This window comes from Antrostomus carolinensis, unplaced genomic scaffold (genome assembly GCF_000700745.2).
Source record: "Antrostomus carolinensis isolate BGI_N321 unplaced genomic scaffold, ASM70074v2 scaffold20596, whole genome shotgun sequence".
NCBI lineage: Eukaryota > Metazoa > Chordata > Aves > Caprimulgiformes > Caprimulgidae > Antrostomus > Antrostomus carolinensis.
In genome coordinates, this window is record NW_010320034.1 from 1,654 (window position 1) to 17,307 (window position 15,654).

A 15,654-nucleotide genomic window follows, 5' to 3' on the forward strand; every position below is an offset into this window, starting at 1 on the left:
CAGCAGGAAACTTGTATGGATGAGCAAGAAACTTCTCACAGAACTTAGACATTAGCTAACTCAACAAGCTGAGAGAGTTGGGGCTGTTCAGCCTGGAGAAGAAAAGGCTTCAGGGAGATCTTATAGCGGCCTTCCAGTACCTGAAGGGGCTAAAGGAAACCTGGGGAGGGACTTTTTACAAGGGCAGTTAATGACAGAACAAGGGGAAATGGCTTTGAATTGAAAGAGGGTGGGTTTAGATTAGGCACTAGGAAGAAATTCTTCACTGTGAGGGTGGTAAGACACTGGCACAGGTTGCCCAGGGAAGCTGTGGATGCCCCCTCCCTGGAAGTGTTTAAGGCCAGGCTGGATGAGGCTTTGAGCGACCTGGTCTAGGGGAAAGTGTCCTTGCTCATGGCAGGGGAGGCTGGGACTAGATGATCTTTAATCATTCCAACCCATTCCACCCTATGGTTCTACGATTCTATGATTGAAAGGAAGAGTACAAGAAGCAGAAGTGGGGTCAGGTGACCCAGGAGTAAAGAGCTGCCGTGCAATCATACAGGGACATGAAGGGCAACAAGAAACAACTCTGTAAGTACAGAAATAGCAAAAAGAAGACTAGGCCAAATGTGAGCCTTCTGCTGAATGAAGAAGGGAACCTGGTGACACAGGACACAGAAAAGAACAAAGCACTTCTGAAGCCTTCTGAGGCCGTCTTTGCCTTAGTCTTTACCAGTAGAACCACCCTTCAGGCATCCAGGTCCCTGAGACCAAAAGGAAAGTTTGGAGCCAGGAAGACCCACCCTTGATGGGGAGGACCAGTTTAGAAAAAGTTTAAAACAAATTGGACATACATGAGTCCTAGTGGCCTCATGGGCTGCATGAGGGAGATGGATGATACCACTACAAGGCCATTCTTGAATGGTCATGGCAGCAGGGAGAGGTTCCGTAAGACTGGAGGAGGGCAAACACCAAAAAGGAAGATCAAGGAAACTACAGGGCAGTCAGCCTCACCTCAGTCCCTTGCAACTGAGGGTGATGGAGGAAATCCTCCTGGAAAGCATTTCCAAACACATGAAAGACAAGAAGGTGACTGACAGCAGTCAGCGGGGTTTTACAAAGGAGAAGTCAGGCTTGACCCTTCTACAATGAGGTAACTAGCTGGGTGGGTGAAGGCAGAGCAGCTGATGTTATTTACATCAACTTCAGTAAGACTTCAGACACTGTCTTCTGTAACATCATCATGGACAAGCTGACAAGATATAGGTTAGATAAGTGGACAGTTACGTGGATTGAAAACTGGTGGAACAGCTGGGCACCAGAGGATTGTGATCAGTAGCACAAAGAACAGTTGGAGGCAAGTCATTAGTGATGTACCCCAGGGGACAATACTGGGACCAGTACTGTTCAACATCTTCATTAATGACCTGGATGCTGGGACACAGTGCACCCTCAGCAATTTTGCAGATGACAAAAAATTGGGAGGAGAAGCTGATACACTAAATAATAATTCAGTCACCTTTCAGTGGGACCTGGACAGGCTGAAGAAACGGGTTGATGGGAACCTCATGCAGTTCAACCAGGGCAAGTAAAACATTCTGCACCTGGGCTGGAACAGCCCCAGGCACCAGTACATGCTGGGTGCTGCCTAGCTGGAAAGCAGCATGGCAGAACAGGACCTGGAGGTCCTGGTGGACAAGTTGAACATGCTAGCCATGGACCCTTGTGGCAATAAGTCCAACAATATCCTGGGCTGCATTAACAAGTGTGTTGCCATCAGGTTGAGGGAGGTGATCCTTTCTCTCTAACTCAGCTGGTGAGGCTGCATCTGGAGTGCTGAGTCCTGTTCTGGCCTCCCCAGTACAACAGAGACACGGACTTACTGCAGCAAGTTCTGTGCAGGGCCACAGTGGTGCTTAAGGGACTGAAGCACCTCTCATAAGCAGAGAGGCTGAGAGAGCTGGGACTGTTCAACATGGAGAAGAGGAGGCTCAGGTGGTTCTCATCAGCATGTATAAACACATGGATTGGCTAACACGTTAAAAGACCAGGAAACTTTGATTATACACACTACTGTCTGCTTCACTTATATTTCCTACAAATCCAAGAATTATGAAACCATTATTCTTCAAAATGGAAAAATATACATCCTTTAGTAATCCAAATGCTGCTCTAAGCTTTCACAGTACTTATTTTGGGTGAAGACAAACCATAAAATATTCAGGTCTAATATACAATTTATATTTAATTTACCAGTAAAAGAAATGGAGTTGACCTTGTAAGTGAATTTCCACTATGAGTGCAATTTTTGCTAAGAGCAATTACTACTATGGACTTTGTAATTTACAGTAAACATTATTTTATATTTCTTAATATAGAATCCAATACTTAAGCACTAAAAATAAGCCAGACTTCTATAACGAAGTCTGACAGAAGCTGTGTTCAGTCTTTTATAGATCTTACCTCTCTCAAAAGGTAACTGAACTATGAGGTGCTTATCAGAGATTCCTACGTAGAAAGGCAGGTGCAACTGATTGTTATAATGACTGGCTAAAACAAAGACTCAGCCTTTATAATACATTGCACTTTGGCATTTTTACAGAAATCTCAAGTTAAACTTTTCACTAATATATCATTAATGACTGAAGTTCAGTAGTAGCATGAAGACTAATCCACCCTCAGTTCACTGGTAAGAGAGCAAATAACAGTCTATGTATATTGACTAGGTGATTAACTGTGACATTACGAGCTGATAGAAAGAATCCCGCCTACCATTTTATTTATATATATATTTTTTTTAACAGATACATAACATAATCAAAACAAGGCAAGTAATTGCTCACTAACCTCTGCTTCAGCTGCTTGTGACTGCAGGAGCTGTCGTATACGAAGAATATCCTTCTCTATCTGTTGAATTCTTGCCACCCTCGCCTGAAATGAATGCATTTTCATGTTTGATTTTTCAGTAATTCCTTTTACTTACTGTAGAAAATAACGATATGAAGAGTTCTTTGCAAATGCAGCTGACCACAAAACAAAACTACTTCATTCATGTGGTAATTAAAGTGCTCTTCATCATAAAACCCAGACATGACTTCAAATTTTTAAAACAGTGAGTAGTTGGGGTTTTTACAAAACTGATATCCATTTGGATAAAACAGGTCATCACACAGTACACACTCAGGTATAAAAAAATGCTCCAGTTAACTTGCACAATTTCCATTTCTGAAACTGATATTTTGTGCAGATCTTTAGCAAATTATTTGTCTTTCACCTCAGATGTTAGAACTCTAACATCTTTGTCTTACCAAGATTTGAGAGATTTATATTTGCAGAGTGTCTTGAAGGTATAAAATCCTGAACTACTTCTATTTTATTCAGTTACTATAATGATTTAGGAGTTTTGCTTATGCACAGCCTCTCAGTATTTTCTGCTCCTGCAGATCTCAGAATTTAACAGGCTAAGTACGAAGAAAACTACATACTGCTGCTTTGGTTTGCCTAGGATTTTATAGACATCTCTGAATCAGAGTCTTTCACAGTCATATTGCTACTCATCTGTCACTGCAACCATTCTGTGGCTAGTAAAGGGAACGTTAAAAACCCAAACGTTACGGGATACATATACTCCATACAACTTCTACTGTGAAGCAGAGGATGCATCACGATTCTGTGAAACAGTAAGTGCATAAAGATATATATCCCTGTATTTGACTTTTAAAGTGGGCAGAAAATAATTAGCCCAATAGTATCAGGATGTGAACGGAACACCAAACTGATTAAACATTATTTTTTTGTGTGATGCATAGCTTAATAAGATGGACACACAGGTGAAAGAAAAATCCTGATTCTTTTACCTGATTTACATTTACAATGCTATATTAAAAAAAAGAAAGGCTTTGTGCATCTAGTGGACACTACAGGGATGAGCATTATAACCAGTCTTTTAAAATACATTTGTAATCCGAAAATGGAAATAAGATTAACTTTTAAAAGGTGCTAATGCCAAAAGATACACATGGAATAGGAACAAAATGTTATATAGAAGTTTTAGAAATACAGAAGAAAATGGAATCACAAAATAGAATGAATTCCTGAAACATGCATCGTAAGCATGCTATGGGAAAAACATCACATGCCAACATTTAGTAGAGATGCAAAGCTATAGATGTTAGAGTATAAATTTGTGAAGCAAAGTATCAGATGTCAATAAAAATTAGAAAGCTGTACACACAGAAGCTTCAGCACCATGTGAAGCAAACAGATGACTCATCCCCCATTTGCTCCTGGATCATGAAACTCTTAAGTATTAGAAAGATAAAAAAAAATATGTCCCTGGAAATAACTTTGTATTGGTGCTGTGATGCATGACTGACAGACTATGTCTCTCATTCTCCTCAAAAATGACTTGAATTTTGACTAAATTGAGTTTGTTTCTGTGTAAGCAGTAATTTATTCTGTAAAGGGCATCAAGAGAATCTGAATATTTGTATATAAACACCCAAACATTGGGAAACATTTTTGTGCTTATGAAAAAAAGTAAACATTGCATGATTTGTCCAGTATCACTGATGGAGTCCTCAAAAGGGATAAGAATTTAATCCACACTTCCCAATTTTAGTCCAGGGATTTAAACATTCTTTCTGCTAATTCTTCTTTCTGCTAATTCATTATTTGTATTACAGGGAAACTGAGGAGTTCCATTAACCAGGAGCATATTCTGTATCAAACACTCTTCAAGCAGAAAAAAGAATGCATTTCTTGCCATAAAGGGGTACAGTGTAGCAGCAAACATGCAAAAACGGGTACACAATCGAACAAGCATAACAAGCATCAGGAACCATCACTTTTTATTCCTCTCTGTTCATAGTATATTTCCATTCATTGTTATATTTACTCATCATCTTTATTAACATAAAATTGTTGGATAAAGTAACTTAACATTTAAAGTTACAAATTACTTGGATTTCACTGCTCCAGACTTCTAACAAACAAACAAACAAAAATTCTCCATATTCTATCAAAATGGCAGAAGTCACTTTCTGTAAACTAAAAATGAGGAATATTATTTTGTTTTTCAAAGTTTTATTTTATTTATTATTTATTTAAAATAAAGATACATAATAGACAAAATTATTAATGAATTGGTCTATACTTACAAACAAGACCACTGTATGAACATAACAGTGCTGAAATCTTTATCTGTGCAAGACCTCAGGACCCAAATTTTCTTCTATCTTTAGTGGTCTGCCACCTTAGCAAACTTTCAAGAATTCTGGGATAAATTATTAGGAGAATGATAATTTCTTGTGAGATTTTAAGGCACTCTAAACCTAAAAAGATGAGATCATTCTTGTTCTGGCATGAAGGAATAAAAAAATTCTATGACCATGATTTAAGTCCTGGAATCGGAATTTTTATTTTTTATATTTTACAGAAATTAAGTCTGTTTCTACTTATTACTAATTATATAGGCTACAGCATCTGATCAGTCAAAATAAAACATGGATAAGTATGCTTTTTTGTTTTTTCAAGTAAGAACTACCATGTGAAATTATAAATTTCAGGGAATAGTACAAGTTAGTGTAAATAATTAAACAAGCTAAAATAAACTGCTAAGTCTTCTAATGCATCTTTCTGAGTAACTATTGGACATGCACTTGTATACAATCTTCATAAAATATAACATCAACAGTGAGTTGCTGTGAACTAACTTTGCTTCAGAAACAGGAGGTTACAGGAAACAAAGCCCGACCATGACATACGAAAGAGGGAGAAGGCCATTATTTTAAGGTCCACAAGAGTAGCTAGTGCATCAATTACCTGGGCAACAGCAGCTCTCTCACAGAATAATCTTTGAGACTCTTAAGACAGACACATCTGCAATGTCAGCCTTTATATAGCTGAACCATTCTCTCATTCAATCTACATTTTGCATGATATTATGTGTCACAATCAGTTCAGATGGAAGGAAAATACAGAGCAGAAAGTTGAAGAAATAGCAAGTTCGCTACACCTGCCAAATATGAATGTTGCAGTTTGCACACTTAAACATCACAGTGAAATAATCCAGAATTTGCTTTTATTAGTACACCAATGAACTTCTACTCAGTCTTGGCACCTGTCTTTGCTAAAATGAAGTGAAGGGGAATTATCAGTCGAATTAATGAGAGGCATATGCAGAATTTGTTACTTTATATAATCAAAACATACACTGTAATCTCTGTAAGTATATAGATGTTATACATATATACAGAGAGAGTACAACACTTGTGACAAACCCATGGGCAAATATTAATTCAGAAAACCATAAAATATTTCAACGTCTTCTTGGTAGCATTTTTCCCACCACAAAATTAAAGAAGAACAAGCAGGGAGAAGAAATACTAGTGTCAATGCTCTAACACTTTTTTCTGCAACAGGGCTAAGAAGACATGTGCAGGCAATCCCGAGTCTGTTCTGCCTTCACTCAGGACTGGCTGACACAAGTTGCACAGCTGAATTTGTGCAGGGCATCACAACTGCTGATAAACCTTGATAACGCAGGCATACGGCTTCCAGATCAGAGCCAGTTATTACCCAGGCAGATTAAACTTGGGTCTGTCTAAGTACATCTATATAAACAAACTCCTACACAGCCTTTATGTACATACCCGACAACTGCAGGATATCTGTTTTGCTAAATGCGCATAACTGTATGAATTTTCTGAAAAGTTCTACTAAATTACTCATCTCAAAATTCAAAGTAGTTTTTCTAATTACAAACAAAATTAATTATAAATGTTCCTTATGTAGCAAAATTTTATGTTGAGTAAACATACCGAGAAAAATAGAGCCTAAAGAGAGTATTTTTATTGAAAGGACTTATTTTTGTAACATTCACCATAAAAAAATAGATTATCTTACCAAGCTAGTTATTTAATGTCTCTGGAAATAAATGGTAATAAATAATTCAAATTTTGGCTATACTACTGTGAGGGAACAGTTTTCATAACCAGCAAGCAACTGATTATTCCATTTACAGGTTCCACACAATTACATTCTGAGTTCTACTTCCAAATGTGTGTAACTTGATTAGCATATATATCTGTACATGTTCTCATCTCAAATGCAAAACAACTCTTGGTGAGAACAAACAACTTCCAGGTATATATGTGAATTACATTTTACTTGAATACTTTGTTTTCAAATAGTATTTTTTTATATATCGTTTCAGGTTAAGCAAACTTAAGAATAGTAGCTGGATTTTTTTCTAAACCTAAAAGCATGAAAAAATCCAGCATGATAGATACAAAATAAAGCAGTTGCAAATACATGTTTCTTTGAAGTTAAAATGGCAATAAATTATAAGCAAATAATACAATTTTTTTTTTTCTTTTGAATAAATTGTCTACTGCCTACTCACAAGTCTTCTTTCAAACAGGCAGAGAAGAGTAGTTATTTCCTATGTTCTGATTCCTACTTTTGTATTTGAAAAGTTAACTCGATGCTCTAAGGTATCACTGTGTTTCACACACAGATTAAAGATACAAATACAGTAATTTAATAAAAATACAGGAAAACTTTTTTCCATTCCATCTAATAATGAAAGACAAAGTATACCTGTGCTCGTTTCTCCATGTCCTGACAAGTACCCAGTTGTTCTTCCATTGCAGCTCTGATTTGCCTTGCCTCATACTCCAACTGCCTTCTGGTCATATCTGTTTGCAAGGAGAACTGCAATTGAAGTACAGAGAAGACATTTTAGTAAATAAACTTTCTGCAAACTATGCATTTCTCTCAACAGAAGCAGGACAAACTTAATAAACAAAACATAATAACAGATCCTTAAAATATGACTGCATTATTAAAAATAAGAACACATAATGTTGTTTAACCAACAGACTACCTGCAACTTTTGTCAAATGACTGAATATAATAGATAAACACTGAGACAATATCATTCATTATAAGCCTGGAACAACTGGCTACTAACCTATGTCAGCGTACCAACAAAATTGCTATGTGCACCATCTGAATCAGTATTTTAAAAAATATTCAGAGGTATCAAACTACTGCATGTCGTGATGGTATTCATACCGTTGCTATCTACCCTATTTTTAACTATCCTGGGAAAAAAGCACAAGTGTTCAATTAATGAAAAACAACACAGCTTAAGGGAAGACATTCCAACTGATAGAATTTTCAAGGCAGGAAAAAAACACTTCACTTGTTTTGGACAATTACTCTGCTGGCAAACAAATGAGTCTCCAAGAGCAGTCCACTCAGAAGACTTCACCAAGGTCAATTCAGAGAGTCAAAAAGCAACAATCATGTACAAATATGCAAAATGCTACTAAGAATGGGATCTGCCATTCTGTTGTGGCTGGACTAAGTAGAAATTATAAAGGATTTATAAAGATAAAAAGTATGACAAAAGATATTTAGTGTAGATGTTACGTAAAACATTCTAATCACAAGAAGAGTTTAATTCCCTACCTATGAAACTGGGGAGACAATCTTAAAACCTACAAAGAGTGACGCAGACACAGCTGATAGTGCCTTTGGGAATGGGTTGCCCTTCATCAAGATCCTTTTAGGATCTTCTCCCCTTGCTTCTACTGCCCTGATAAGCTCAGCCATGACTCTGTTAGATTTGCTGCAGTCCAGCTACTTCACCCCAGTCACAGAAGTGTTTCTATTATCTGTTTCCATTTCCAGGAGGCTGACTGATTCCTGATCAGGTATGACAGGTACATGGTAAAGGTGGGCAACCAGTCTTCCCAACACTGTATGCGTGAAGGAATGCACTGCAAATATGTACAAGCTACTGACTGATATCTGACAACAGGAAAACCTGTACTATCTGGGATATCAGACATCTTCATTATACCAGATAATGGTGACTTGACTATAAATACTTTGGACATGCCAAGGTAAAAGCCTGAAGCAACAATACCTGCATAGGCTACAGCATTATTTTACTTGCTGTTATGAATTAAAAGCTCCTGTGTAAATTATCTCTTAGGGTAATACTGCTCTCAAAACTGAAAGAATCCACTAAATAACAGAACAGATAGAGAAAAGAGCTTTGGGGCGTAGAGTTAAAGAAGGAGTGTACTGACATGTAAATCACTTGTCATAATGACTTTCAGTGCTCCTCTTTATAACTGACAGTTATACTGAGAGGTATGAATTTTAATGTGTAAAATCATGTATGAAAAAAATGCATTATTTAGGCTAAGTTAGCTTTACATAGTGAATAAAAAGTGTTTTAAATTAAAATGTTTGTAGAAAATATAATCAAATTCAGAAAATATACACAGCATCTAAGCAGAGACCATAGCACCAGCTACACGACCGAGTATACTGAAGGTACTTACATTTTCAGTAAGGGGGAGACTATCAATCCGTTTTGTCAGGTTTTGAAGCTGGGCGTAATACCAGTCCTTTTCTTTCTCTTCCTTCTCAAGTTCCGCAAGCAAAAGAGATCTATTAAAAACCAAATTGGGAAATGTCTCACTATTATATTAAGATCTCATTACATCTGTAGCTACAGAAATAGACATTGATCCCCAGAAAAAAGGTTAAATGAGAAACAAGGTTTGAAGAGGGCACTAAGAAGGTATTTGAGAAGGTGAGTGCAGTTCTCTGGCCCCAGCTAAACAACTTATCCACTCCTTTGTGCTAAGGAAGTCACTAGCTCCTTGTGTATCAGGTAACATCTATAAAAGAGGAAAATTTTCTCTACATTTCTCTACAAAACCGCTCTGAAATAAAAAGCTAAGAGGCATTTTGTGAAAGCAACATATGGCTATTAGTAATGTGCTCACCTGTATCCCTCTTCTTTTAGACAATATGCTTTGTACAATGCATCAAACTAATTTAAGAAAAGGCCTGGATGCTACAGGAACATATACATCCCCGAATCACATTACCGAATTAAACCATCTCATCCACCTTTGCAGGGTCTCCTTACTAACTTTATTACCACACCAAAACTATGGATAAAAACCACAAAATCGGGCTATTTCTAGGAGTATTAAAAATACATTAAAAAAGTGTTTTCCATCAAATATTATAGACAGGATACATGTGCAGCTGTTTAGAACATTTTAAATGGGTATCATAACCATACTGCATAATTAAGAAGTACATGAGGAAAGACAAGATTATTAATATATACAGATCACCAAGAAAAAACTATTAGAAATTTTGCATACTATTTTAATCAATCCTTCATGAACTACATGAAGTTATAAATTTTATGAATATAGTTATACGGCATTCGTTGTTACAACACTTTTCAAAATTTGTGCTAAAATTTTCAGGTAAGATCTGGGTAGTAGGGGTATACAGAAAAGTCATTCTTTTTTTGTTTGCTTTTTTAAATACAAGTTTATTAGTTTCTTATAAATGCTTTCTGTGAGCACTCTTCTTCTTTCTGACATTTTAATATTGCTCATTAACATTAACATAAATGCTAAAATTGACATGTAGCCAGAAGACAGAAAGCTGCATACAAGTTTACGTACTATTATTTCCCACCCTTTAGCTTCTGCATCCCTCTCTCCAAACTCAGGTTGTGGTTTTTCTGAGCAAGAGCTATATTAACCTTTATAAAGCACACAAACACATTACAGAATCATAGAATCACAGAATCATAGAATGGTTTGGGTTGGAAGGGACCTTAAAGATCATCTAGTTCCAACCCCCCTGCCATCAGCAGGGACACCTTCCACTAGACCAGACTGCTCAAAGCCTCATCCAGTCTGGCCTTGAACACTTCCAGGGAGGGGGCATCCACAGCTTCTCTGGGCAACCTGTTCCAGGGTCTGACCGCCCTCACAGTGAAGAATTTCTTCCTAATATCTAATCTAAACCTTCCCTCTTTCAGCTTAAAGCCATGTCCCCTTGTTCTGTCATTAACTGACCTTGTAAAAAGTCCCTCCCCAGGTTTCCTGTAGCCCCTTCAGGTACTGGAAAGCTGCTATAAAGTCTCCCCAGAGCCTTTTCTTCTCCAGGCTGAACAGCCCCAACTCTTTCAGCCTGTCCTCATAGGAGAGGTGCTCCAGCCCTCAGATCATCCTCGTGGCCTCCTCTGGACTCGTTCTAACTGCTCCATGTCTCTCTTGGGGGCTCCAGAACTGGACACAGTACTCCAGGAGGGGCCTTACGGGAGTGGAGTAGAGGGGGAGAATCACCTCCCTCAACCTGCTGGCCCCGCCTCTCTTGATGCAGCCCCGGGTACGGTTATTGGCCTTCTGGGCTGCAAGCGCACGTTGCCAGCTCATGTTCAGCTTCTACATTATGGATAATTACTGCAAGTCATTAAGAAACAAAACCAGCATACAACAAAAATACACATTTCCCTTGACTACTTTAGATAATGCACACCAGTTTTGACTTGAGATGAAGATAATCAAACTTCCACATGACAGAACTTCATGTAGAAGAAAGAAACTAAACATACGTATTTTACAAGATCTGTTCAACTTAGTTCCTGCTTTAAAAATGTTTCAAACTAGTTTGATGACTCAACATTTATACTCCATATCCAATGCAAGTGATCTGACCAGTGTTCAAATAGAAAATTAAAATCGACAGGATCCCTCACTTCAACTGCAAGAGACTGAAAAACTACACACATCTAAGAGTGCTGAATGGTTTTAAACAATAACAGAATTACATAAATTTCCAGATTTAGTTTAACAGTTATGTTGAAACAGAACTGTTTTAAGAACGCCAAGACCAGGCATTAAGTCATTTACTGGGCAGCTTTTACATTAGACAGGTTTACAATCACAATCAGTGGAAAGAAGCAACAAACAATCATCACACTAGTGCAGGACAGTAATTCTTCAGCCACAAGGATGGGGCTGGCAGAAATTCCATAAATCCTTTAGACAGACTGAAGTTGAAAAGCTAATAGATGGCACTTAGGAAAAGCCTGTGAGGAAAGTAATTTTTTTTGGCCTGCCATCCTCTTAACATGTATCCTGGATGCTGGATCTCTCTGCACACAACCATCCTGCATGGCTTCCCTGTTTACCAGCCTGGGTACCCATGCACTGGTTGTGTTCACCTTGAGAAATCAAATTTGCAAATGTATAGTTAATACAATCCTTGCAAAAAGTATTTTTACCATATAAGGATTTGCAAATGTGGAAGGACTGACTAACTCTGCCTCTGTATGCCAAAGAGCTGGTAGCAGAAACTGAAGGGATTGCTTTCAGCTAAGTGAACATATGATGAAGTTCCTCTTGTAAAATGTAGGGTGTTCAGTTTGTGAGACACTGTGTCATTCAATCTGTTTTGACATGCACAACGGATGCTAGAAGCAAGAAAAGAACTTAGGAACCATTAGTGCTCCATAAACAACATAATGCATGACCTGAGGGCAACTCCTTTAATTTAATAGCATCATTTTTGCTCCTGGGTAATGCCTTATTTGGGTTTACTAGTTTGGTATCAGGGTTCCATAAGAATTCAGGTTTTAACAATGTCATTAAGGTCTCTGAGCACAAAGCCTGAAAGGTTCGTAAAACTACAGCAGGCTGCACTTCAATTTCCTTGAAAATAAGCAGCAAGTCTCTGTAGATGTATCTGATAAGCTGTTTCCTGCACTTAACATTACTATAAAATACTGTATCAATCAGAATAATATCTCCTTCCCAGCTTTCTGGAACTTCTTGAGGTTAAGAGAGCTTTTAAGGTGGAAGAGCTGTTACTGATCATGTAAACATTTAGCACAGTTATTCTACCTTTTTATACCCCAAAACTGTTTACATCTGGACTTTCACAGTATAAGAGAAAATTCTGTTCTCTGTTGTGTTGGGTTTGTGTAGCAAAGTTTTGGTAGTAGGGGGGGCATAGGGGTGGCTTCTTGATGAGAAACTGCCAGAAGCTTCCCCCTGTATGACAGAGGCAATGCCAGCTGGCTCCAAGATGGACCCACTGCTGGCGAAGGCTGAGCCCATCAGCAATGATGGTAGTGCCTCTGTGATAACAAATTTAAGAAAGGGAAAATAAAAAAATAAACAACAAAAAACCTGTGCATTTTGCAGCTGGAGAGAGGAGCAAGGATATGAGAGAGAAACAGCCCTGCAGACCCCAAGGTCAGGGAAGAAGGAGGGGGAGGAGGTGCTCCAGGAGCTGGAGCAGAGATTCTCCTGCAGCCTGTGGTGAAGACCATGGTGAGGCAGGCTGTCCCCCTGCAGCCCATGGAGGTCCATGGTGGAGCAAATGACCACCTGTAGCCCATGGAGGACCCCATGCTGGAGCAGGTGGATGCCTGAAGGAGGCTGTGACCCCATGGGAAGCCCACGCTGGAGCAAGTTCCTGGCAGGAGTATGGCCCCATGGAGAGAGGAGCCCAGGCTGGAGCAGGTTTGCTGGCAGGACTTGTGATCCTGTGGGGGGACCCACGCTGGAGCAGTCTGTTCCTGAAGGGCTGCACCCCATGGAATGGACCCAGGCTGGAGCAGTGTGGGAAGAACTGTCAGTCATGGGAAGGACTCATGCTGGAGAAGTTGGTGGAGGACTGTCTCTCGTGAGAGGGACCCCACGCTGGTGCGGGGGAAGGAGCCTTCCCCCTGAGGTGGAAGAAGCGGCAGAAACAACGTGTGATGAACTGACCCCAACCCCTGTCCCCCTGTGCTGCTGGTGGGGGGAGGTGGAAAAATCAGGAAAGAAATTAAGCCTGGGAAGAAAGGAGGGGTGGGGGGATAGATGCTGTAAAGACTTAGGTCAGGCAGCCAAAGGGACATAAGAGTACAGGGAGAAAAAAAGTGAAAGTCCTACCTACATTTAAAGATTTCAGTATCATATGTGGTAAAAAATATCACTGGAAGAATACAAACAAGCACACTGTTTTGTTAAAATAGAAAGTGACAGACACATTCGATTCTTGAAGACTGGGATGAGCAAGTTGGAAGAGATTCCCAGATGGCTAAATACTCTTATAAAGCTCCTCTGGAATCCAGATTTTATGCAACAGAACAAATATAGTTAGTGATCCTGACTAGGAAAATGAAAAATAAGAGTGGCTGCTAGAAAAGGCTCACTAAGGACCCACAGGAAGTTACTTTGATTCTACTGACAGGAGCAAAGGGAACCTATGCATAGTACCTTGGAGGAAAAGTATACTCCTTTCAGGTCTTGACTGCAAAACTTTTACTGAAAACCAAGAAAATTCCTTTAGACGAGGGGTTTCTGATGGGCTGCCCACAAACTGCTTATTACCCACCAAACTTTTGTATAACAACTCCAAAGTGGACTTTTTTGCTTTTCTTGTGGTTTCACCCACAGCTAAGACCACGCAGTCCTTCATTCATCCCCCCACCCAGTGAGATGGGAAGAGAAACACAGCAAAGGTTTTGTGGGTTGAAATGAGGACAGGGAGGGCTCACTCACCAGTTATGGTCACAGGCAAAGCAGACTCAACTTGGGGAAGAAAAATCAATTTTTCATTACCAGTCAGTCACAGTAGGAGAGTGAGACATTACAACCACATTTTAGAACACCCCTCCCTTCTTCCTGGGCTCAAATTACTTTGCTCCAAATTTCTCTACCTTCTCCCTCCCAGCACCACAGGGAATAGGGGTTGCAGTCAGTTCACCTCTGCTGGTCTTTCTGGCATAAGGTCTCTCCTGTGGGCTAAAAAGTCAGGAACAAAGCATTCCAATATGGACTTCCCACGAGTCATGGACTTCTTTGGGCACAGCTCCTGGCTCCGGCATGGGGACATCCATGGGCTGCAGACAGGTCTCTGGTCCAGCACACTTCCTCCCCCTGCTCTGGTGTTGAGTGTCTCTAGGGCTGTCTTGCTCATCACAAGCTCTCCACGTAGTCACAACTGCCCTTGGGCACAGCATCCTGCTCAAGTGCAGAGTCCTTTATGGCTTACATGTGGGTATCTGCTCCACCATTGAACCTCCATGGCTGCAGGGGACTCCAATGACCTCCCACTACTCTTATCCATGCTGATCTGGATGTCTGAGGTTTTCTGTTTCCTACCCTCCTCCTCCTTCCTCACAGCAAGGACGCTCAGGCAATGGTCTCACCTGATGGCTCTCTCCTACCTTGCCAAACCAGTCCTTCCCCTCATAAATGGATTTGAAGAGGTGCTTCCCTGTTGGCACCCAATTGGCTTGACCTGGGCTGGAGGCGGGTCCACCTTGGAGCCAGGGGAGCTTCGCAAAACTTCTGACAGAGACCATCACTATAGTCCCTTCCTCCACTACCAAAAACACCACCCCCCACACAAACCCAACACAGCCTGTTAACAACTACTAGGCATAAAAATACTGTGATGCTTTTATCTGGTTTTGCAGCTCCCAGTTTGACATCCCATCCATTAAGTAGCTGTCAATGAACAAATCTTTAGGAAACCCTGTCTTGCAGAGAGGTCTCCGCAAACATGCGAGATTTCAGTGAGGTTCATTTTAAGATATAAAGATGTCTTCACTAGCAACAGCTGCATGTCTCTTACTTTGCATTTCCTTTTTAAGTGATTAATAAAGTGCTATAAATCTGTATTATGCCCCGAAAGTACGTTCTTCCTATTAAATAGATACCACTGCCTTCCAGTAAAAGAAATTCCACTATTTTATAAACACAAAACATTAGATGAGAGCACTTAAACTTGAGAAGAAACTTCTTTACAGTGAGGGTGTCAGAGCACTGGAACAGG

At 39.6% G+C, this 15,654-nt stretch overlaps 1 protein-coding gene across 1 annotated transcript in view; it reads right to left on the reverse strand.

The window, feature by feature from the left end:
- Window positions 1–2,829: 2,829 nt before the first annotated feature.
- LOC104526121 (adenomatous polyposis coli protein-like) overlaps window positions 2,830–15,654 on the reverse strand; it is a gene marked incomplete at its 3' end in the record, with an annotated part of 30,934 nt that continues 18,109 nt past the window's right edge. Inside the window, exons 4-6 of the mRNA XM_010169491.1 lie at window positions 9,345–9,453; window positions 7,585–7,698; window positions 2,830–2,913 (exon numbers count right to left, since the gene is read on the reverse strand). Of these exons, the coding sequence (XP_010167793.1) occupies window positions 2,830–2,913; window positions 7,585–7,698; window positions 9,345–9,453 (307 nt within the window). The remainder of the gene's footprint in view (window positions 2,914–7,584; window positions 7,699–9,344; window positions 9,454–15,654) is intronic.